Source organism: Mauremys reevesii, linkage group 23 (genome assembly GCF_016161935.1).
Source record: "Mauremys reevesii isolate NIE-2019 linkage group 23, ASM1616193v1, whole genome shotgun sequence".
NCBI lineage: Eukaryota > Metazoa > Chordata > Testudines > Geoemydidae > Mauremys > Mauremys reevesii.
In genome coordinates, this window is record NC_052645.1 from 4732742 (window position 1) to 4757326 (window position 24585).

The window sequence follows — 24585 nt, forward strand, 5'->3', positions numbered from 1 at the left end:
CCCTGAGATTCTATGATTCTATGAACACGTTACCCCTGTGGTTTTGGCCCAGGTTAGTTGGTCTCACCCCACCAACTTCCCCGAGACCAGCGTGACAGCACTCCCAGAATCTATTAATGCTATTGTCTTAATACCATTCATTTTTACTGATCTTGTATACCCATGTGAGGTCATTGTGACCCCTACCAGGCCGATTAGGCCACATTGCTCCCCGTAATTCCCCAGATTACACTGCATAGGTTCTTCCCTGTTGGGGCATTGGGCTGCTATATGCCCCAATTCCCCACACTCATAACACTGCCCCCTTATTCCGGTTGTCACCCTCTGCCTGGGGCTATTTGGCCAGCCCCCCACCTCTCTTCCCAAACCCCCAGGTCCCTTCTTGGCCTCGAGCCATTCCTCAGTGTCTTTCCTCCCTGTTACAGATCTCCTGTAGTTCTCGACAGTCCACTGCCTTGGGTTTGGGGTTGGCTTCCTGGATGGCCGTGTCTCCCCGCCTGGGGTCTGGAACAGTTCACGGGCTGCCAGCTGTCTTTCCATGAGGGAGACCAACTCATCATAGGTGGAGAGGTCATTCTGGCCAACCCAAGCCCGGAGGCCTGGCGGTAGCCCCCTCATATACCGGTCCAGTACCAGGACCTCCATCATCTTTTTCCAGAGCTGAGGGTCTCAGGGCGCAGCCATTTCGGGGTCAGGTGGATCAGGTCAAACAATTGTGATCGGGGTGTCTTGTCCTCCATATACTGCCACTCATGGAACTTCTGGGCTCGCAATGCTGTTGTTACTCTGGATCTGGCCAGGATCTCTGCCTTCAGCTGGGCGTAATCTGCTGCAGTCTCTGCGGCCATATCATAGTAGACCTTCTGGGCCTCCCCACACAGGAATGGGGCAAGGATACAAGACCACTGATCTTGGGGCCAGGCCTCCCGCAGGGCTGCTCTTTCAAAAGCCAGGAGGTATGCCTCCACATCATCCTCCCGTGTCATTTTCTGTAGGCAATGGCTGTCCCGTATGGTCCAGGTCTCTTCACAGTTGCGGTTCAGTTCCATAAGGGCCTTCATCTGGTTCACCAGGTCTTTCAGTAGGGCTCAGTCCTGGGCAGCCTGACTCATCAACAGATAATTAGTCTCCTGCTGTATCTGAGTCGCTTCCTGTTGGGTGGTTGCTTGGACCCGGGTAGCCTCCTGCTGGGCCGTGGTGGCTTGTATTAGGGCCTTGACCACGTCGTCCATCTTAAGGACGGGAGGGTTTTGGCTAACCCTGGTTTGTCCCCAGCTCACAAATCCCACTTCTAGGACCACATGTGGCAAATTGCCGGCACTATTATGATGGGTCTCGCGCTTTTTCTTCTTTGGGTGGGGGGTTCAGGGTGCCATTTCTTGCCCCTAAATTGGAATATTAATTGCCCCACTAGTGTCCTAGAGGAGGGGAGTGGAGAGGGAGGGACCTGGGCCTGCCCTCTACTCCAGGTCCCAGCCCAGGGGCCCTGAGGATAGTGGTGAACCACTTGAACTGATGGTTCCTTCCCCTGGGCTACTTCCCTCTCCTGCCCTTTAGCTTGTGGGGGGCTTCCTGCCCTCCCTCTGCACAAGCCAGGTGCCCCTTACCTAGGGTCTAGGACTTCTTAGCCCACTGCAGCACTTCTCCAAACTGTCCTCTGCTTCCCTTCAAACTGTTCTCTGCTCCAACACCAATTCTTTCTGCTCCAACTCCTCCAAACTGTTCTCTGCTCCAACTCCCACACTGTCTGATTGAAGCAGGGAGTTTTATCATGTGACTGACTGCGGGTGCTCTAATTGGTTTCAGTGCTCTAATTGGCGTCAGGTGCTCTAGTTAATCTATAGCAAACTTTCTTCCCCTTACAGGGAATAAGGCTCCTGTTATATCCTTGGGGGCAGCCAGTTTAAGAAGAAATCACTTGAGGGCAGACAGCTAACAAAACTACCATTTTATTTACAGACACAGTGCTCACCCAACTGTCCGAAGCTGGCTGGGCTATCCCCTAATAATCTAACTCAGTAGCCATAGGAACAAAAACCATGACAACCAAATACACAACATATTCCTCCCCCACAATAAGAACATCCCCTAAATAAAACACATACTAGACTAGAGAAGGAGGGTAGACTGCCTCCATTCCCGGCTAAACCCTGGGAATTATTTTGCCCCATAACCATGGGTTCGCCCTAGCTAAAGATCCAGCCGATGAGGAGGCCTTCTGTCTTTAGGTGGATTACGGTGAACTTTTGGTGGTGTTGCACCCGAAAGTACCATGGGCTCAGGGTCCACAGCATGAACAGGTAAGGAGGTGGTATCAGCTCGTGCTGGGCAAAGGGGTATCTCAGCCGCTGGCAGTAATGGAGGAGAACAGTCAGGAACAGGTGATTCGGTGTCTCACCAGAAGAGGTGAAGTCAGACCGCTCAACTGCAGATGTGTCCTAAGGACTGGCATGACCTGGCAACAGCTGATCTACATGTCGCCACCAGGTAAGATTCTCTGCAGTCCGGACTGTGTAGGAAACAGGTCCTGTTTGAGTGATGATTGTGGCAGGGACCCATTTAGCTTTGGAAGTATAATTCCGAGCCAAAACTGGCTGTCCCAGGCTAAAGGTTGGGTCTTTTGCTCTGGGTGCCCATCTGATGACTTGATATTGCTGCTGATGTTGCACAATTTGTCGGGGTTCAGAAGGTTTCAGCAGATCAAAGCAAGTGTGCAGCTGTTGTCCCATCATTAGAAAGGCTGGGGATGCCTGGGTCGTAGCATGAGGTGTGTTTTTGTAGGAAAGTAAGAAGGTATCCAGACGCTTTTGAATGGAGTGTTGTCCCCTTGCTGATTTCAAAGCGTGTTTCACTGTCTGCACAAATCTTTCAGCTAATCCATTGGTGGATGGATGATATGGTGCTGAAAGTAACAATGCCCAACGTTGCATACGACTAGCAGCTAATGGGGGAATGCCTGTGTAGGGTCCAAAAATTGACATCAGAGGTCGATGGTCTGTGAGAAGAGTAAACTTTTGCCCAAACAGGTACTGATGAAACTTCCGAATTCCAAAAACAATTCCTAATGCCTCACGTTCGATTTGGGTGTAGTTAGTTTCTGCTTTGCTTAGAGTGCGTGAAGCAAAAGCAATAGGTCTCTCTTCTCCCGAAGGCATAATGTGTGACACGACTGCTCCCACTCCATAAGGGGAGGCATCGCAGGCCAATTGTAGGGGTAAGGATGGATCAAAGTGCATTAGAACTTCAGAATTTAGCAATGCATCCTTAGCTTTGTTAAATGCAACATCACAGGCTTCAGTCCACTTCCAGGCCTTGTTCTGCCCAAGGAGCTCATGAAGTGGTTTTAGCAGTGTGGCTAACTGTGAGATGAACTTTCCATAATAGTTCAGTAGTCCTAGAAACGAGCACAGCTGGCTTACATTTCGAGGTGGGGGAGCCTCCACAATAGCTTTAACTTTTGCAGGGGCCTTATGAAGACCTGCAGAATCAATGATGTGTCCCAAATATTCAACAGAGTGCTTGAAGAATTCACACTTGTCTTTGCGAACTCATAGGCCATACTCTTCCAGTTTTTGTAGGGTAGCCTCTAAATTCTTTAAGTGATCCTCTTCATTTCTTCCAGTGACCAGAATATCATCCAGATAGCACTGAACTCCTGACAAGCCACACAAGATCTGGTCCACAGCCCTCTGGAACAGGGCGGATGCAGATGTTGTTCTGAAGGGTAGGTGACAGTATCGATAAAGCACCTTATGAGTCACAATAGTCAACAGCTCTTGGGACTTTTCATCGACGTGCATCTGTAAATATGCTTGACTCAGATCAATCTTACTGAACTTTTGTCCCCCAGCCAGGCCTGCGAAGAGGTCATCGATGCGGGGAAGCAGGTATTGCTCTGCACACAACACTGGGTTGACAGTGACTTTAAAATCACCGCAAATCCGGAGAGAGCCATCTTTCTTCACTATTGGAACGATAGGAGTGGCCCATGAGCTATGGGTATTAGGTATTAGGTAACTGGTATTAGGACTCCATTGGTGACCAGGCACTCCAGGTCTGCTTCAGCTTTTGGCCTGATGGCATATGGCACAGTTCGGGCTTTCAGATATTTTGGTGGACTGTCAGGTTTAATGTTCAATGTCACAGTGATTCCCTTCATACTTCCCAAATCATCTCCAAAAACAGCAGCATGTTTCCTTAGTATAGGGGTTAGACTGGTTTCTTCTTTAGTCATCCGGTGCACTTCTGCCCAGTTCAGTTGAATCTTCCCAAGCCAAGACCTACCCACTAAGGCTGGGTAGTTAGCTCTCACCACAAACAGTGGCAATTTACAAGCCTGTCCATTGAGCTCCACCTTAACATCAATAGTGCCCAACATGGGCACAGCTTCTCCCGTATATGTCTTCAGAACAGTTTTTGTTGCCTTAAGCGGAAGATGCTGTAGCTTTTCTTTATACACAGTCTCGGAGACCAGCGAGACGGCTGCACCGGTGTCCAGTTCCATGCGTATAGGTTTGCCATCCAACAACGGGGTTACCCAGTATTCATGTGAGCCCATTGCCAAAGACAAAACATGCAGTGGCACTTCCTCTTGCGATGAGGTGTCACCTTGATCATCCTGGGTCTGCTCTAGGGTATGCAGGGTTCCTCTTTTTGTCGGCCAGACCACAGGCCTCTTTTTCTTTTGTTTACAGGCACACTCAATGTGTCCCTTTTTGCCACAGTGTCGACACACCAGGTCCTTACACCAGCATTCTGATGCCTGGTGACCCAGCTTACCACAGTGGTAACATGCTTCACTCTGCACAGTTTTGTGGGTCGGTTCTTGTGACACTTTTTGCACCCTAGGGGATGCACCGATGTATTGCACCTCCCTTGTAGCCAGTTCCATGGAGACAGCAATATCAACAGCCTTCTGTAATGTAAGCTGAGCCTCTGTCAGTAGGCGCTTCCGTATAGCTTCACTGTAGAGGCCACACACTAACCTGTCACGCAGGGCATCATTTAACATCTCTTTAAATTCACAGTGTTCTGCTAGCTTTTTTAAAATTGCTACAAATTGTACAACTGTTTCATCTTCCTTTTGGTCTCTTTTGTGGAACTTATATCTTTCAGCAATTACCAGTGGTTTTGGGGAAAAATGGGACCCCAGAATTTCCACAATGTCACTGTAAGATTTAGTCACTGGCTTAACAGGGTGTAGTAAGCTGCGTAGCGGGGAGTAGGTTTTAGCCCCTACAACACTTAAGAATATTGGCACCTTCTTCGCTTCTGTAATGTCATTTGCAATAACAAAAAGCTCAAAACACTCAGTATACACATGCCACTGCTCTATATTCTCATCAAAAGGTTCCAGTGGCCTGGTCAGAGTAGCCATGATTTTTAGTTTAACTTTCACAGTCAGTGTTTGTTTGTTCTTTACCTTGACTTCTACTTCCTTCTGTTACTGGAGCAGCACCGGAATCCCATCCATCGTCGCCACTTGTTATATCCTTGGGGGCAGCCGGTTTAAGAAGAAATCACTTGAGGCCAGACAGCAGACAGCTAACAAAACTACCATTTTATTTACAGACACAGAGCTCACCCAACCGGCCGAAGCTGGCTGGGCTATTCCCCTAATAATCTAACTCAGTTGCCATAGGAACAAAAACCATGACAACCAAATACACAACAGCTCCCTTCTAACCCTCTCCTGCTGCCCTCTGGCCATGCTGTATCACCTAATTCTAAACAATTTATTTTATAATTATATGGTAAAAATGAGAAAGTAAACACTTTTTCAGTAATAGTGTGCTGTGACACTTTTGTATTTTTGTGTTTGATTTTCTAAGCAAGTGAAGTGAAATTTGGGGTATGCAAGACAAATCAGACTCCTGAAAGGGGTACAGTAGTCTGGAAAAGTTGAGAAGATTTGCAGTGGGGAAGGAACTGAGATGGTGCCGGACCAGCACAGCCCCTTATGCTCTTGGTGTGGAGAACAAGGAGAGCAGGGGTGCATGTGCAGATCCTTCTAGGAAGAATTCTCCAGCCTCAGGCATATAGAACAGGTGCAATTTGAAGTGCAATATGCATAGGGACAACACATCGCAAAGACCTCCAGTTAGCACAAGATGAATAACTTTTCCTTTTTAATTTATTTCTAATATGAAAGTTTTGAACAGTTAGGTACTAAAGATCTAAAAAAAAAAAAGGAAGGGGGAAGCAAAATATCAATGTAAATGAGCATGGTGTCTGCTCTGTGAAACACCTAATGTACAGTAACTCCTCACAAGCATGTAAAAGAAGCAGAGAGAGATAAAAAGGCATCTTTTAAAAAGTGGAAGTCAAATCCAAGTGAGGTAAATAGCATAAACACTGCCAAATTAAGTGTAAAAATGTTACAAGAAAAGCCAAAGAGGAGTTTGAAGAACGGCTAGCAAAAAAATCATAATAATAAAATGTTTTTTAAGTACATCAGAAGTAGGAAGCCTGCTAAACAACCAGTGGGGCCCCTCGATGATTGAGATACAAAAGGAACCCTTAAAGACAATAAAGCCATTGCGGAGAAACTAAATGGATTCTTTGCTTCAGTCTTCACGGTTGAGGATGTTAGGGAGATTCCCAAACCTGAGCCGGCTTTTGCAGGTGACAAGTCTGAGGAACTGTCACAGATTGAAGTGTCACTAGAGGAGGTTTTGGAATTAATTGATAAACTTAACAAGTCACCGGGACTGGATGGCATTCACCCAAGAGTTCTGAAAGAACTCAAATGTGAAGTTGCGGAACTATTAACTAGGGTTTGTAACCTGTCCTTTAAATCGGCCTCTGTACCCAGTGACTGGAAGATAGCTAATGTAATGCCAGTATTTAAAAAGGGCTCTAGAGGTGACCCTGACAATTACAGACCGGTAAGTCTAACATCAGTACCGGGCAAATTAGTCGAAACAATAGTAAAGAATAAAATTGTCAGACACATAGAAGAACATAATTTGTTGGGCAAAAGTCAACATGGTTTTTGTAAAGGGAAATTGTGTTTTACTAATCTATTAGAGTTCTTTGAAGGGGTCAACAAACATGTGGACCAGGGGGATCCAGTGGACATAGTGTACTTAGATTTCCAGAAATCCTTTGACAAAGTCCCTCACCAAAGGCTCTTACGTAAATTAAGTTATCATGGGATAAGAGGAAAGGTCCTCTTAAGCTTTGACTTGAACCAGTTGCTTAATTTTCCAACAATTATTACAATATGGTAGGAATCTTTGTATATCGCTTTTATAATTGCAGTGGTCTGATCTGGAGCTCCAAAAAATCATTCCATAATGCCACTTTTTCTGGGGTGGGTTGCAGCAGAAGCATGGAGAGTAGGGAGGACCAGACCTCCTTTTTCTCCATAACAAGTTCCAGCTCCTCCTGGGGGATTCCCCAGCATTCCCAGGCCAGCCAGGAGCATGTCCTGGGTCAGCTTCGGGCCCTCTGCCCAGTGGGGGCATCCTTATCAGGTGCCTGAACCACATCAACTGGCTCCTCTCAATCCGGAGGAGTAGCGGCTCTACTCCAAGGCCCTTCCGAATAGCTGATCTCCTCACCCTATCTTGAAGAGTAAGCCCAACCACCCTGCAGAGAAACCTCATTTCCACCGCTTGTACCTGTGATCTCATCCTTTTGGTCATTATCCAAAGTTCATGACCATAGGTGAGGATGGGGATATAGAGCAACCTGTAAAGCAAGAGCTTCATCTGAGAACTCAGCTCCCACTTCACCACCACGTCTGCATCACTGCCACCACTGCACCGAACCACCGGTCAATCTCACACTCCCGCTTGCCATCACTCATGAACAAGACCCTTAGATACGTTAATTCGTCCACTAAGGGCAGCTGCTGCCCTCACCTGGAGAGAGCAGTCCACTTTCTTCCAGGAGAGGGCCAAGACCTTTGATTTGGAGATGCTGATTCTTATCCCAGCTGCTTCACACTCAGCAGCGAAAATGTTCAAGTGCGCATGCAGAGATGCCACTTCCAAGTCCCCATACCAGATGACGCCATGACCGGGCTGCACCTTGATATCCTGTCCATGAAAATCACAAAAAGGCCTAAATCGGGCCACAATCTGTTAATTACTTTCATTATAATTTTTCCCAGTATTGAATCATAGAACACATTAGGATTGGAAGAGACCTCAGGAGGTCATTTAGTCCAACCCCCTGCTCAAAGCTGAACCAACCCCAACTAAATAAGCTTGAGAATAAGCTTATACCTTTAATAATATTTGTAACCCCACAAAACATACCCAGGATACCACCACAATAGCTCACCTATTACCCCTTCCTGGATTTACCAGAGGTTCCCATCACTTGACTCATTTATCTGTTTTAGTAAGATGAAAGGGGACCTGCTTTAGAAAAATTGCCATGGTTTTGCAGGAAACGTAGGAAAAACTTCCTGCTACAGCTTAAACCTGCTGCCTTTGGGAGGACACTGATACAGCCCTCGGATATAATTGATTGACCTCCTGAGGTCTCTTCCAACTCTAATCTTTTTTGATTCTATGACACTCAGGCAGTATTCTTCCAAAACAAAGTATTTTCTTTAGTTAGTGTAACCAACCTTCCTTGATACAATTGTGACATTCTATACCTTGGGACAGCATCCTGTTACCCCCATATTGATTAAAATTCAAAATGATCTGGACAAACTGGAGAAATGGTCTGAAGTAAATAGGATGAAATTCAATAAGGACAAATGCAAAGTACTCCACTCAGGAAGGAACAATCAGTTGCAGACATACAAAATGGGAAATCACTGCCTAGGAAGGAGTCCTGTGGAAAGGAATCTGGGGGTCTTAGTGGATTGCATGGTAAATATGAGTCAGCAGTGTACCGCTGTTGCGCAAAAAAAAAAAAAAAAAAAAAAAAAGGCAAACATCATTCTGGGATGTATTAGCAGGAGTATTGTAAGCAAGACACAAGAAGTAATTCTTCCACTATACTTCATGCTGATTAGGCCTCAACTGGAGTAATGTGTCCAGTTCTGGGCACCACATTTCAGGAAAGATGTGAACAAATTGGAGAAAGTCCAGAGACGAGCAACAACAACGATTAAAGGTTTAGAAAACATGACCTATGAGGGAAGATTGAAAAATTGGGTTTGTTTAGTCTGGAGAAGAGAAGACTGAGAGGGGACATAACAGTTTTCAAGTACATAAAAGGTTGTTACAAGGAGGAGGGAAAAAAATTGTTGTTCTTAACCTCTAGGAGCATTGCCAGCAGATCGAGGGAAGTGATTAGTCCCCTCTATTCGGCACTGGTGAAGCCATACCTGGAGTACTGTGTCCAGTTTTAGTTCCCCCACAAAAGAAGGGATGTGGACAAATTGGAGAGTCCAGCGGAGGGCAACAAAAATTATTAGGGGGCTGGGGCACATGACTTACAAGGAGAGGCTGAGGGAACTGGGGTTATCTAGTCTGCAGAAGAAAAGGGTGGGGGGATTTGATAGCATCCTTCAACTACCTGAAGGGGGGTTCCAAAGAGGATGGAGCTAGGCTGTTCTTAGATGACAAAACAAGGAGCAGTGGTCTCAAGTTGCAGTGTGGGAGGTCTAGGTTGGATATTAGGAAATACTGTTTCACTAGGAGGGTGGTAAAGCACTGGAATGGGTTACCTACGGAGGTGGTGGAATCTCCATCCTTAGAGATTTTTAAAGCTTGGCTTGACAAAGTCCTGGCTGGGATGATTTAGTTGGTGTAGGTCCTGCTTTGAGCAGGGGATTGGACTAGAGGACCTCCTGAGGTCTCTTCCAACCCTAATATTCTATGATAGGACAAGAAGCAATGGGCTTAAATTTCAGCAAGGGCAGTTTAGGTTGAACATTAGGAAAAACTTCTTAACTGTCAGAATGGTTAAGCACTGAAATAAATTGCCTAGGGAGGTTGTGAAATCTCCATCATTGGGGATTTTTAAGAGCATTTGGACAAACACCTGTCAGGGATGGTCTAGATAATACTTGGTCCTGCCTTGAGTGCAGGGGACTGGACTAGATGACTTCTCGAGGTCCCTTCCTGTTCTGTGATCCTATGATTCTATATTCCTCATTTATATATAATTGTGATATTCCATGTAAAGCATGCCATGTGAGGTACCAGGGGAAAGGTTATGATCTGCTGAAAGTCATTGTTCTATCTAAATATGTATATCATTAATACATACAAAGTTATGAGAATGTTTTGTATGGTTGTCACTAAAATATGCTGTGAGTTTGGGAAGCACCCAGATACTAGCTCTCCAGAGACCATGACAAGGGAGGTAACCAACGCCCAGGTGTGTGCTGAACAGACATCACCAGCCATTGTCCCACAGAGGAGTTACAATTCACAGAAGTGACTCAGCAAGGTCCACGTGCCTGGACTCTCCAAGCACATGGACTAAGGGTATAAAACAGAACACCGTGGCCCTGTGCTTGGCCTTTCTCCTTCCCCCACCTATGCTGCAAGCAACAAGGATGTTGCCAAGCCTGCTCCCAGGGCGCGTATATTGGCTTCTTTGTGTATGTAATTGACTATTCATTTCTTTAAGTATCATGTTTCTTGTTTGGAGGCTTTTTCAGGGGTGTGGCTTCTGGGTTGTTGGTTGTTTTTTTGTTTTGGTTAGTTTGCTTTTGTTTTGTTTTTTTAAATTTCCTGCCGGAAAGTGTGATTGCGCAACTGGGAGCCAATCTGCTAAAAAAAGCTTTAAAAGACTGCTTGCATAAAGTTTAACATTCATGATAAACACACATCTTTAGTCGCACAAACATATAGACACATACTCATTAATCCTATTTCTAGCTATGTTTTACACTATAGCTAGCATGCTTATTCTTTTCCTGGCTCCCTATCTTCACTGACTTTTGCCTGCTGACTGCCTATTTTTTATTCAGTTTTTATCCGCCACTCGACCATTTCAGATTGGCTCGTTTCCCAATCTTGACATTAACATACTCTATCCTCCAATCACATTTAGAGCCTCTTTGATTAGTCCGTTCTTATAAACCAGGGGTTGGCCACTTTTCAGAAGTGGTGTGCCAAGTCTTCATTTATTCACTCTAATTTAAGGTTTTGCATGCCAGTAATACATTTTAACATTTTTAGAAGGTCTCTTTCTATAAGTCTATAATATATAATTAAAATATTGTTGTATGTAAATAAATAAGGTTTTTAAAATTTTTAAGAAGCTTAAAATGCAGAGCCCCCCCCCAGACCCGTGGCCAGGACCCGTGTAGTGAGTGTGCCACTGAAAATCAGCTCATGTGATGCCTTCGGCACGTGCCATAGGTTGCCCTACGCCTGTTATAGACCAATCATAACTGCTAAATGCCGTCTCTCAATCAAAGCAGTTGCACAACTAGCCTGAGTATTATGATCTGTTTACTATTATGGTCTGGTGACTCTTACCTAGTTTTGCACTGAGCATACCTGACTCACCTTTCCCTGCAATGGTGGAGTGACCTTTATCTGATCTCAGTTCACGTTTGTCCGCCTGCCAACAGACCTAAGGTCAAACTGCTAACTCATTTTTCTTGGCTATGCGCCAACATTCCACACACACCTTTTTCATCTTTGGACATTAGTCAAAATTGTAAAATATTCTTTCTCTGCCCTGTGCTGATTAGATGTTTGCTCAAACAGCTTCCCCTCCCTCCAAGTCTCTTTAGCTCAGCTTCACTACACACCAACCCCTCCTAAACTCTCTTCCTCTCCCCCCTCTCCTCCTTTCCTTCCCTTGTCTTGCTATTTAGCTGATTCTCACCTAACTAAATCCATGCCCCCCTAAAATCATGGCACTGACATCACATTCACTGCTATCAGATTGTTCACCCTGCTTGCATGCCTTTCTCTACCCTGTATCTTCCTTGTCTATTTAGAAAATTTGCCTCATTATTTCTTTGTACTTCTCCAGCTGCCTGTATCCATCTGTTGTCTCATACTTAGGGTTAGTCTACAGTAAAAGGCTTTGTCAGTACAGCTATGCCTCTAAAACTATACCCTAGACATACAGATTATGCAGGCTCTAGGAGGGAGTTTAGGTGCAGGCAGGGACTCTGGGGCTGGGGCCAAGGGGTTTGGCATGTGGAAGGGAGTGTGGGCTCTGGCGATGAGGGGTATGGGGTGCAGGGGTGCTCAGGACTAGGGTTCAGGGTGCGGGGTCCTAGCAGCACTTACCACTCCCAGAAAGTGGGCACCAGGTCCCTGCGGCCCCTAGACGTGTACTGCCCCTGCAGCTCCCATAGATCATGGTTCCCAGCCAATGGGAGCTGCTTAGCTGGCATTTGGGGCGCATGCACCGTGTGGAGCTTCCCTGGACACAGGGGCCGGCCACAGGGACCTGGTGGCCACTTTTGGGAGCCACATGAAGCCAGGGCAGGCAGGAAGCCTGCCTTAGCCCTGGGCCCTCCCTGCGCTGCCAACTGGACTGTAGCCATGGGGATCCCTTTTTGACACTACACTCTTTGGGTAAATTCTTCAAAAACACATCAAGTCAATGGGTCTTATGTCACTTGGGCCACTTTTTAAAGTTATAACCTTTGTTCCTAGATGTATGACCTTGCATTTGGCCACATTAAAAAAAAACCTGTTGCTTGAATGAACTCAGTTTACCAAGCGATCTAGACCACGCTGTAAATTAACCTATTTTTATAAGTATTTACCAATCTGCAAACTTTACAAGCAATGGTTTTATATATTTCCAGATGGCTAAAAAATAGCGAATAGCTCCCCGGTTCTGACTGTATTCTCTGCAGTATCCAACAGATGGTGATGCTGTATTACAAATATTTTAGTCCTTTTTTTTTTTTTTTTTTTTTTTAAAGCCAGTTTTGTGGTGACACCGGGCCGAAAGTCAGCGGGGGCGGGTTTCGCGGTGTCACTGGCGCCAGAAACCGGCGGCTTTTGCGACGACACTGGGCTAGAAGCCGGGATTTTGCAGAGACGCCGGGCCGGAAGCCGGAGGGGGGGGGAGGTTTGGCAGTGACGCCGAGCCGGAAGCCGGAGGGGGGGAGGGTTTTGGAGTGACGCCGGACCGGAAGCCGGAGTGGGGGGGGAAGGTTTTGCAGTGACGCCGAGCCGGAAGCCGGAGTGGGGGGGAGGGTTTTGCAGTGACGCCGGACCGGAAGCCGGAGGGTGGGAAAGGTTTTGCAGTGACGCCGGGCCGGAAGCCGGAGTGGGGGGGGAAGGTTTTGCAGTGACGCCGGGCGGAAGCCGGAGGGGGGAGGGTTTTGCAGAGACGCCGGGCCGGACGGGTGGGTTTTGCAGTGACGCCGGGCCGGAAGCCGGAGGGGGGGAGGGTTTTGCAGAGACGCCGGGCCGGACGGGTGGGTTTTGCAGTGACGCCGGGCCGGAAGTCGGCAAGGGCACGAGGCGGCAGCGGTTGCGGGTGGGGCGCTCCGCCATGGCGTTGCCGTTGCTGGGGGAGCTCTGGGCTGAGCTGTCCGTGGAGAAGCGGATCTTCTGCTCCGTGCTGCTCTTCTCCTGGGCCGTGTACCTGTGGGAGGCCTTCCTGGCGCGTCGGCAGGTGCGGGAAGGGCCCCGGGTCGGAGCACAGGGCGGCTGGCGCTGGGCAGAGCGGGCGGTGACGTCCCTCTGCGGCCGCCTGGAACACCGGCCGCGTCTGTCCGCCTCGTGCCTTGCCGAGTGGGGAGCGCAGAGGCCGAGGAAGCGGCGGCGATTCTGGAGGGGGGAAGGGGGAGCACACCGAGCTCCTGGCGCGGGAAATCAGGAGAAGCTCGTGAAGCTCCTAGCATGTGGTGGAAGGTGGGAATGAGGGGGACCCGGAGCTCTAACAATATGGTATTAAAGCGCTGGCTTAGGGCATTATTTAGGCCTTGCCTGTATGCATGGTTCTACTAGGGAAGTCAGTGGGATTAGTAGGCAGAATTTGATCCTCTACCTAGATTCTGCTCAGTCATCAGCATGGCTCCCCATGTCATGTTCTGTGAGACAGAGCATTCCTGGGATCTTCATAAACCGTTTTTTAACATATTGTAAAATAAGAGAAATAAATAAACAAGCAACTCCAATGTCAGCTTTTGGTCTCTGAAATAATAAATCACTCCGGCTTTACATTTGTCATTTGACAGGATTTTAAGAACAACAGTTATTCTAAAGAGTCTGTTGACATGTAGCTTTGATACATAAAGAATCACACAAACCTAGTACTGGACATTGTTTCATCTTTACTGAAATTAGAATAACAAATCTAATATAGAATTTTATTAGAGCATAAGAATGGCCATACTGGGTCAGACCAATGGTCTGTCTAACCCAGTATGCTGTCTTCTGACAGTGGCCAGAGCCAGATGCTTCAGAGAGAGTGAACAGAACAAGGCAATTTGTCGAGTGATCCATCCTCCGTTGTCCAGTCCCAGATTCTGGCAGTCAGAGTTAGGGATGCCCAGAGCATGGGGTTGCATCCCTGATCATTTTCACTATTAGCCATTGCTAGATCTATTCTCCATGAACTTATCTAATGCTTTTTTTACTCCAGTTGTACTTTTGGCCTTACAGTGTTCCCTGGCAACAAGTTCCACAGGTTGACTGTGTTGTGTGAAGAAGTACTTATGTTTGTTTTAAACCTGTGGCATATTAATTTTGTAGGGTGACACCCCCCACCCTTGGTTTGTGTGTCATGTTAAATAACACTTCCTCATTCACTTTCTGTACACCACTCATGACTTTATCCCCCCTGCAGTCATCTCTAATTCTAATGTATCTTTTTTTAGAGGGGTGACCACAACAGCATGCAGTATTAAAAGTACGGGTGTACCATGGTTTTATAGAGTGGCATTATTATATTTTCTCTCTTATTATCTATCCCTTTCCTGTTTCTAACATTCTGTTTGCTTTTTTGGCTGCTGCTGCATATTGAGCAGCTGTTGTCAGGAAACTATCCACAATGATTCCAAGATCTCTTTGTTGAGTGTTAACAGCTAATTCAGACCCCATCATCGTGCCCACTCAATTTTGTGAGATGCCTTTGTAATCCCTTGCAGTCTGCTTTGGACTTAACTATCATGAGTAATTTTGAATTGTCTTCAAACTTTGCCCCCTCACTGTTTACACTTTTTTCCAGATCATTTACGAATACACAGGTCCCAGTATAGATCCTTGGGGGACCCCCTCTATTTACCTCTCTCCATTGTGAAAATTGACAGTTTATTCCTACCATTTGTTTCCTATATTTTAACAAGTTACTGAGCTATGAGAGGACCTTCCCTCTTATCCCATGACTGGTTATTTGCTTCAGAGCCTTTGGTGAGGGACCTTGTCAAAGGCTTTCTGAAAGTTCAAGTCACTCTAGTCCTCCTGTTTGTTGATCCCCCTCAGAGAATTCTAATAGATTGGTGAGACATGATATCCCTTTACAAAAGCCATTTTGACTCTTCCGCAACGTGTTAATATTAGTATGTCTTTCTCTCTTTCAGAGGAAGGTGTATAGAACAACAACACATGTCCCATGGGAATTAGGACAGATCATGGATTCGGAAACCTTTGAAAAATCTCGTTTGTATCAGCTGGACAAAAGTACTTTCAGTTTTTGGTCGGGCCTGTATTCGGAGCTAGAGGGCACTGTAAGTACCATAGCTGCTCTATAATTTATACAATACTTTTCATTCGATCTGAATGTAAAATAATTTATATTTAATCCTTCAAATATAACTCCAGGGTCAATGCTGTTGCATGCCTTATAAGCCTCATACTGTGAGTGCAGTCTTTAGTAAGCTTTGGGTTATGTCATCACTGCCAAAAAAGTGAGTTTTTACACCAAGATTGCTATCTAATTGTCAAAAAAAAATTATTTAGTCAGTGTGAACATAGCAGTACATTACTTCTCTGTTAACAAGAAAGCCACTATGCTGACACAGAACCATGTGCAGATACAAAATTTGTATCTGCTTCTGATCCATAACCCACAGAAATGATCCATGGATATCCGCTTCAGTGGATGAAGATATCTGCAGATATAAAGTGGATATCAGAGGATTTGCTGGGCTTTAGATATAAAATTTGGATCCGCCTTCATCTGCGATCTACAAAAATGGTTTGCAAATATCCACGGATATAAAGTGGATATCTACGGATTTACAGTAAATTGCCCTGGGTAGTTTCCTTGCTAGGACAGCATGCAGACAATTGCCACATTCATCTGGTAGTAATTCATCAGCAGCAGAACTTGTACGCCTGCTAGACTTGGCGATCTTACGTTATGATTTTGCATTGTTCCTCTTTTCTTTTCCCGGGCAGTATGTGTGCATTTGTATTGATTATTTTTCCTTTTAAAAAAATACACCAAAAAAACCTAGAAAATATAATGCGAAATTTTGAATCTGCAACCATAGTTCTGTCCCCTTGTGTGGATGCACTATTTAAGTCTTCAATTACATGATCTGTTTCTTAAGTGTATAAAAAAACCACTGTAAATTTTCATATGGGTAGCATTTTGTAGTACTGTCTGCCAGTGTTCCTTCTAATTTTTCTCACCCATGTGCGGAATGAATTTTGTTATGTGCGCCAATATGGAGGTGATGTGTCACACATCACCTTCATATTGGTGCACATAACAAAATTCATGTGGTGGGGGTAGAGCCGAGGGGTTCAGAGTGTGGGAGGGGGCTCAGGGCTGGGGCAGAGGGTTGAGGTCCAGGGGTGTGAGGGCTCCAGCTGGGGGTGTGGGCTCTGGGGTGGGGCCTGGGGTGTAAGTGTGTGCTCTTGGGCTATGGTGGGGAGAGAGGACTCCCCTCAGTTCTCTCTCTCCCCGCAGCAGCCCCTGGGCTGGGGGAAAGGTGCCTCTCCCTGCCGTGGCAGCTCCATTGCTGGGGCTTCAGGATAGGCACCCCTTCCCTGGTCCCTGGGAGAGGGGTGCCTGGGTCTGCGCTGCCCCAGCTGTGCTTGGGGCTGGGCTGGGCAGTGCCTGAATCCACGCCACCGCAGCTGGGTCCGGGCTGTAGCAGAGTTGGGGACTGGTCTAGGTTGGGGCTGCGAGAGGGGCACCCCTCCTCCGTCTGGTCCCTGGCCATGGCAGGTCCACGGGCGGATTCCCTGAGTGCCTAAATAGATTGCTGCGCGGCCATGCAGCTTACAGGCAACTTAGCTGTCTTCTATGGTGGGAAAGTAGCGAGTGATGCACACAACAAAATACAATTCTACCCCGATATACGTGATCGTGGGGAGCCCAAAATCCCTACTGTGTTATAGGTGAAATGCCATTATATCAGGGTAGCGGTGGCAGGGTTGCAGTGGTGATTTAAAGAGCCTGGGGCTCCGGCCGCTGTGGGGAGCCCGGGCCCTTTAAATCGCCGTCCGAGCCCTGCTTCCGGAACCCCAGGGTAACGGCGGTAGGGCTCCGGCGGTGATTTAAAGGGCCCGGGGCTCCCCGCAGCAGCTGGAGCACCGGATCCTTTAAAGCGCTGCCCGAGCCCCACAGCCGCAGCCCTGGGGTAGCAGCAGCAGGGCTCCAGCGGTGATTTAAAGGGCCCGGGGCTCCCCTCTAAAGCGCCGCCAGAGCCCTGCTGCTACCACACTATATGTGAACCTGTGTTATATTGGGTCGCGTTATAGCGGGGTAGAGGTGTATACAGTAAAATGTAAGCAACATATAAATGCATTATAATAAAATATGATAAGACATCAGTTTTCATATGCAGTATCAATTAAAGTTCTGTAACTACAACATTAAGCACCTTAATATTTATGTAAATTTGTGTATATTTTTAGTATATTTTACTGTTCCTATTGTGCTCTGTACTTAAAACACTCCTTTACAATAATATTAACAGTTAAGCTAGAAACATACCTACATTTTAATGTCAGTTTTATGGGGTGGGATTTTAGTTTTCAGAATAATTTTAATTAGAAGTTAGAAAAATAATCATAAAGTGCAAACACCCTTCAGAGGTGTAGCTGTTTCCAAAGCAAGGTATGGAAAACAACTTACATGACATGTCTGTCATTAAAGTTATACCGCACAGTTATGATCATGAACCGTTATGTGAGAATGCAAAGCTGATCAATTATAAAACAAGATTGGGAAAAGAGCATCAGCTTGAAATAGTATAAGATCAGATAATTAGACTATTGTAAAACATACACACAAGGGAGCAGAGGTAAGAAAGTAAGTTCCATCTTGACTTGGATTTCTTCAGTGCTTTTCATGAACTTCAAGTTGCATTTGTGTTTGTGTGTATACATGTATTTTACAGTTCTTGATATAACACTCATGTTCGTGGTAGGTGAGTTAGGATTTTTCCAGCAGATTGTAAAATTGTTTTGACACAAAAACCATTTTTTTTTTTTTTGGACCAACTACAGACCTGGTTAGATTTTTTTATTTAAATTTAAAATAGCCTAATTTTGAAAACAAGAATGGAAAAAAATTGAAAAATTATTTGTTAAACTGTCATCTCTCTTTTTTCCCATCCTACATTAGTGGATTAGTGGACGGATGGTATCATGGCACCACCTACTAGAAGCAAAAAAGCAAGGAGTTCTGAAACCTCATCCTGATAATATTAGCCTCAGTCAGAACAGCCCCTCTCCAGTTTTGTGTTCTCTACGCAGAAAGTTGGAGGCTTCACTTCATCTCCTCTTTTTAGTCTCTCTGTCCCTCTTTCTTTGTCTTGTATGGACACTAAGGGTATGTCTACACTACGAAATTAGGTCAGTTTTATAGAAGTTGATTTTTATAAATTGATTTTATACAGTCGATTGCGTATATTCACACTAAGCGCATGAAGTCTGCGGAGTGCATCCTCACTACTGTGGCTAGCATTGACTTACAGAGCGGTGCACTGTGGATAGCTATCCCACAGTTCCCGCAGTCCCCGCTGCCCATTGGAATTCTGGGGTAAGCCCCAATGCCTGATGAGGCAAAAACATTGTCACGGGTGGTTTTGGGTACATGTCGTCAGGCCCCCTTCTTCCCCCCGCCTCCCCTCGCTCCCTCCCTCTGTGAAAGCAACAGCAGACAAACATTTTGTGCCTTTTTTTCCTGGGTTATCCATGCAGATGCCATACCACGGCAAGCATGGAGCCTGCTCAGCTCACTGTCACCATACGTCTCCTGGGTCCTCTTGGCAGAGCTCAGTGAGCTCGATCAGGGGTGCCTGGACAGACATGGCCATCCTCCTCTTAGAGCAGGGGTGTCCAAAGTTTTTTGGGGGAGGGCCAAATATAGAAAAATAAGGAAAGGCCCGGGCCACACACAAGAGGTGTACCGGAGCCCGGGGCGAGCGGACCTGCCGCAGGCATGACTGCGGCGGGTCCCGTCTTCCCGCGGCTCCGGTTGAGCTCCCGCCGGCATGCCTGCGGCAGGTCCACCGGAGCCGGGACGGCGAACCTGCGCCAGTCATGCCTGCGGGAGCTCAACCGAGCTGCGGAAGACGGGACCCGCCGGCAGGTCCCGGCTTCCCGCGGCTCCGGTTGAGCTCCCGCAGGCATGACTGCGGCAGGTTCGCTCGTCCCGGGCTCCGGTGGACCTGCCGCAGGCATGCCGGCGGGAGCTCAACCGGAGCCGCTGCGGGCCAATAAAAACTGACCCGCGGGCCGTAGTTTGGACACCCCTGTCTTAGAGCACTGAATGGGAGCCAGAGACTCCAGGTCATTCTCTTCTTTAAATTTCATCTCATGGAGATTCAGTCCTGCCTGGAATATCATGCGAGCTGGAGGCTTCTGCCTCAGGCTGCTCTCCCATCTGGCAGCACCGCGCGGTCGCACCTACCCCAGCCTACCCCTTGCTCCCATGGCTCATGAAGCCTGGACAGTAGTAAGGAGCAGTTCAACTATAGGCTGAGCAAGTGCAGAATGGTGGTAGAATGTGCCTTTGGACATTTAAAAGCTTGCTGGTGCTGTTTGCTGACTAGGTCAAACCTCAGCGCAACCATCATTCCCATTGTTATTGCAGCTTACTGTGTGCTCCATAATATCTGTGAGAGAGGGAGATGTTTATGGTGGGGTGGGAGGTTGAGACAAGTCGCTTAGCGTCCGATTTTGAGCAGCCAGACACCAGGGCGATTAGAAGAGCACAGCAAGGCGTGCTGTGCATCAGAGAGGCTTTGAAAACCAGTTTCATGACTGGCCAGGCTTTGGTGTGACAGTTGTGTGTGTTTCTCCTTGATGCAAACCTGCCCCCTTCGTTGATTTTAATTCCCTGTAAGCCAACCATCCTCCCCCCTTTGAAATAAAGTAACTATTGTTTTGAAACCATGCATTCTTTCTTTATTAATTAAAAAAAAAATGAGATAACAGATAAGGTAGTCCGGGTGGAGTGGAGAAGGAGGGAAGGACAAGGCCACATTGCTTATTGTAGCCACACTAAAAATCAAACTGTTTGAATGACAGCCTTCTGTTGCTTGGGCCATCCTCTGGAGTGGAGTGGCTGGGTGCCCGGAGCCTCCCCCTTCCCTTGTTCTTGGGCATCTGGGTGAGGAGGCTATGGAATATGGGGAGGAGGGTAGGCGGATATAATGTGGATGGAGCGGGGATCTGTGCTCTTGTTGGCTTTCCTGCAGCTCCAACAGACGCTTCATCATGTCCGTTTGCTCCCCCATTAGCCTCAGCATCATGTCCTGCCTCCACTCTTCGCACTCAGTTCTTTCCTGGCCTCTGCCACTGAATGCCTCCGTGCATTAAGCTATGCCCTATCAGTGTGGGAGGACTGCATGAGCTCAGAAAACATGTCATCGTGAGTGCATTTTTTTTTGCCTTCTAATCTGCAATAACCTCAGGGACGGAGATGATAGGGGGAGCATAGAAACATTCTATGTTCTATGATTCTGGTGGACTGCATGGTCACCAGTGCTGCTGAGTTCACCACGCTGACCAAACAGGAAATGAAATTCAAAAGTTCCTGGGGCTTTTCCTGTGTACCTGGCTAGTGCATCGGAGTTCAAAGTGCTGTCCAGAGCAGTCACAATGGAGCACTCTGGGATAGCTCCCGGAGCCCAGTACTGTCAATTTGGTCCGCACTACCCCAAATTCGACCCAGCAAGGTCAATTTTAGTGATACTCCCCTCGCCAGGAAGGAGTACAGAAGTCGATTTTAAGAACCCTTTAAGTCGATGGAATGGGGTTGGTTGCATGGACACATTCATTTTAAAATCGACCTAACACGGCTAAATTCGACCTAACCCCGTAGTGTAGACCAAGGCTAATGGAAAAACGTGAGGTTGTGTCACTGCATTAAATCAGTGAGTGTGTGTGGAAGGCAGAGCTCATAGCTCTTCAGCTGAGCAGTGCCCCAAATCAGGGGCTCTCAGCTGGGGTCTGCTATTCACAGATTGTGAATCCCACTGGTCAGAGGCATGCTGGTATGTCCGACCTTTCCAAATCCTTAGAAGTAACACCCCAGAAGAAACATGATGGTCATGAGCCCACCTAAGGGATGTTGGCGTGTTCAGTCTTCCCTCATGCTTGGAATTGTGGGCTGCCACAAAAGGGACACTTACAGCTCTATCAATCTGCCTGCCTGCTATCAACTTCTTCGAATGCTTGCTCATGTCCATTCCATGCTAGGTGTGTGCGTGCCATGTGCACAGTTGCTGGAGATTTTTCCCTCGGTGGTATCCATTGGGCCAGCTCTAGCACTCTCTGGAGTCGCATGCAAAGAGTGCCTCTGGCCTCACACCTTCTCAGTTCCTTCTTACCACCCAGGACGGTTGCTGGAACAGCCCCTCTTGCTGTAGCAAGGCTTCTTTCCCGGTGGTTTGGACTTTCTCTGTACATATTTTGTATAGTTATTGTAGTTAGCATATAGATCTTACAGTCAGAGTATATGGTAGTGTTAGTAGTTTTCCCTGTTGTTGAGGGACTTTTCACCCCAGGGGCTGGGCATGCTCTGATCCCTGGGCTTCAATCCGTGTACCTCCTGTGGCAAACTGATGCCAGTTGATGACCTGCACCCTAGCTGCCTAAACTGTCTCACATTAAAGAGACATGCCAGACCTGCAGAGACTTCAAAACCCACATGAGAAAGGATAGGGACATTTGGCTGAAGGCCATTCTTATGAAGGTGGCCCTCAGAGCCGAGCTGCTCTGAATCAGCACCAAGAACCTCAACATCCACGTGGAGTGCTCCCCAGCACCGCTCTCTATTCCTGGTGCAGAGGAAGAGGCATAAGAAACAACTCACCAAGAGAGGGCATTCTCCAGGGCAGAGGAGGGACAAGTAAGGAGTGACTAGCATAGTGAGACCCGCATCGGGCCACTCGTCCTCCCCCAAGTCTCTGATGGCGCTGCAAACTCTGCCTAGAGTGTTGAGTCCGGTATGGGACCGGCCACCGACATCCAGGAGCAGCTGTGGGATCAGACGTCTGCTGGTTCCTTCAATCCCAGAGGCTTTCCAAGCGGCAAAGTACCTGCTGTCACTCCCGATCCTGCTGGCCCCTCAAGCACCCTCATCATCCAAGACAACCAGGGACAGAAAGGAGCAAGGGTCAACAAGCTCCATGTGGCACCGTCCAGAGGCAAGCCCTCCAAGGCCCCGATGGACCGGTCACTGGCCTGTCCCCGGTTCCCCAGCACGCCTGGAGATAGAAGCAGGTATGGCACTGCTATGGTCTCCAGGGGAAGAATCCTCTTCTGAGTCTGAAGGGGAATCCTTGGCTGCGCCCAAAACCTACTGGTACACAGCCTACGTGCCAGACTTCGGTACCAGTCCTCCTGCTGGCGCGTGGCCACTGGGCCACTGGCTAATACAGTGACAGTATTGGAATCCTTTAGGGTTTCCCCTGGTACTGGGCCCCCCTTCCCAATGCTCATACTGAGTGGTGTCAGAAAGGTGAGCTACTCTCTCTTCCTATCTGACATTGGACCCTGATTTCAGTACCGACCCCGGTAAATGGCCCCAATGGCTCTGGTGGAAGGTGGAGTAGGAGGAGGGAGCCCATCCTCTGGCACAGGCCGCCTCCTTGTCATCCCCGGCAAGGCAGTTGCAGGCCCTAGTAACCCACTCCTGCAGGATGACGTCAGGGCCCACCAGGAGTTCCTGAAAATGGTCACTGCGAATTTGGGCCTGGACGTTGAGAAGCTTAAGAAGTCAGCACACAGCCTAATCAGCATCCTGGCTGCAGCTGCTTCCTCCAGAGTGGCCTTGCCTGTTAACGAAGCGGTCGATGGGCCCCATCAGAACACTGTGGCAGACTTCTTCTCTGCCTCTCACCTCAAAAAGGACAGAAAAGAAATACTATGTCCCAGCCAGTGGGTTTGAGTACCTTTACTCACCCCCCTTGCTGCCCACCGGGGTCTCTGGTAGTGTTGGCAGCAAATGAGCGGGACAGATGGGCAGTCGAGTGCTACCCACAAAAATAGAGTCCAGGAGACTGGACCTGTTTGGATGTATGGTTTCGACAAGCAACCTTTAGTTACATATCTCCAACCAGCAGGCCCTGCTGCGGAGGTACAAATTTAATCTGTGGGACTCATTGTCCAAATTTAAGGAGACTCTGCCATAGTAGTCAAGGCAGGAGTTGTTCACAGCCATCCTAGAGGAGGGCTAGACTGTGTCCAGGAGTTCCCTCCAGGCAGCTCAATATGTGGCTGACTCAGCAGCCAGTACTATAGCATCGGCAGTCATCAGCAATCATGTGGTTCTCCCTCTTGAAGTGCAGCAGTCCATCCAGGACCTCCCCTTTGAGGGCTCCTCCCTGTTCTCTGAACAGACAGACTCAAAGTTCCACAGCCTCAAGAACTGGAGGGCCACCTTTCTCTCCTTGGGCCTTTATACACCTGCAGCTTCCAGGAAGCACTTTAGGCCCCAGTAGCCTCTCAGGTTTGCAGTGTCTCCCAAATAGGAGCCCTACAAAAGAAAAGGAAAGGGTTAGAAGGGGCGCCAACACCTCACTCCTAACACAGCCTCCCAAATGGGCTCTCATAGATATCCCAGCAGGGCCAGGCAGACATTTTCAAGGTATGTCCGAGAGCGATATGCCAGTCTTGACTCCAGATCGATCTCTCCTTTTATTTTTGGACTGCCTGTCACCTTTCAACCCTGTGTGGTCAGATATAACGTCAGACCATTGGGTACTGAGTACAGTAACTGTCAGTTACGCTCTCCAGTTTTCATCCACCCCTCCCTCCCACCCTCCACCCCGTCTCTCTTCAGGGATGACTCTCACAAGCTGCTTCTTGTCCGGGAGGTGCAAGCCCTCCTATATGTGTGGTTCGCTCAGTTTTGCCTCAAACTATTTAGACACATGATGGCATGTACCTGCCTCGTGCAGTGTGTAAGGTTGTGCCTCATACCCCTCCAGATATGGCTGGTATCGGTCTACTCCCCGAGCAGACACCACCTGGATTCTACTCACAATTCTGCCTCCGGTCTTTGCTGACGTGATGGGGAGACCCAGGATTCGTAATGGAAGTGGTACCTTTTGCTGCACCTGAACTGTCGATAACCCTAGTCTCGGATGTGTCAGACCTGGGATGGGGAGCCCACCTTGTCAGTATCATCTTCCAGAAGTAGGGGCCTCCTCAGGTGGACCTGTTTGCCACCATACAGAACAGGAAATGCCATCAGTTCTGTTGGCTGCATGGGCACAGCCTGGGTTCCCTCTCCAATGCCTTCCTGCTCTCATGGGCAGATCAC

At 47.7% G+C, this 24585-nt stretch overlaps 1 protein-coding gene across 2 annotated transcripts in view; it reads left to right on the plus strand.

Moving 5' to 3' along the window:
- Nucleotides 1-13303: 13303 nt before the first annotated feature.
- ZMPSTE24 (zinc metallopeptidase STE24) overlaps nucleotides 13304-24585 on the plus strand; it is a 94877-nt gene continuing 83595 nt past the window's right edge. Inside the window, exons 1-2 of one of the 2 annotated variants that reach the window (XM_039511829.1) lie at nucleotides 13304-13521; nucleotides 15431-15577. In XM_039511829.1, the coding sequence (XP_039367763.1) occupies nucleotides 13399-13521; nucleotides 15431-15577 (270 nt within the window). In that variant the 5' untranslated portion in view covers nucleotides 13304-13398. The remainder of the gene's footprint in view (nucleotides 13522-15430; nucleotides 15578-24585) is intronic. The other variant, XM_039511828.1, reaches the window with a different exon arrangement.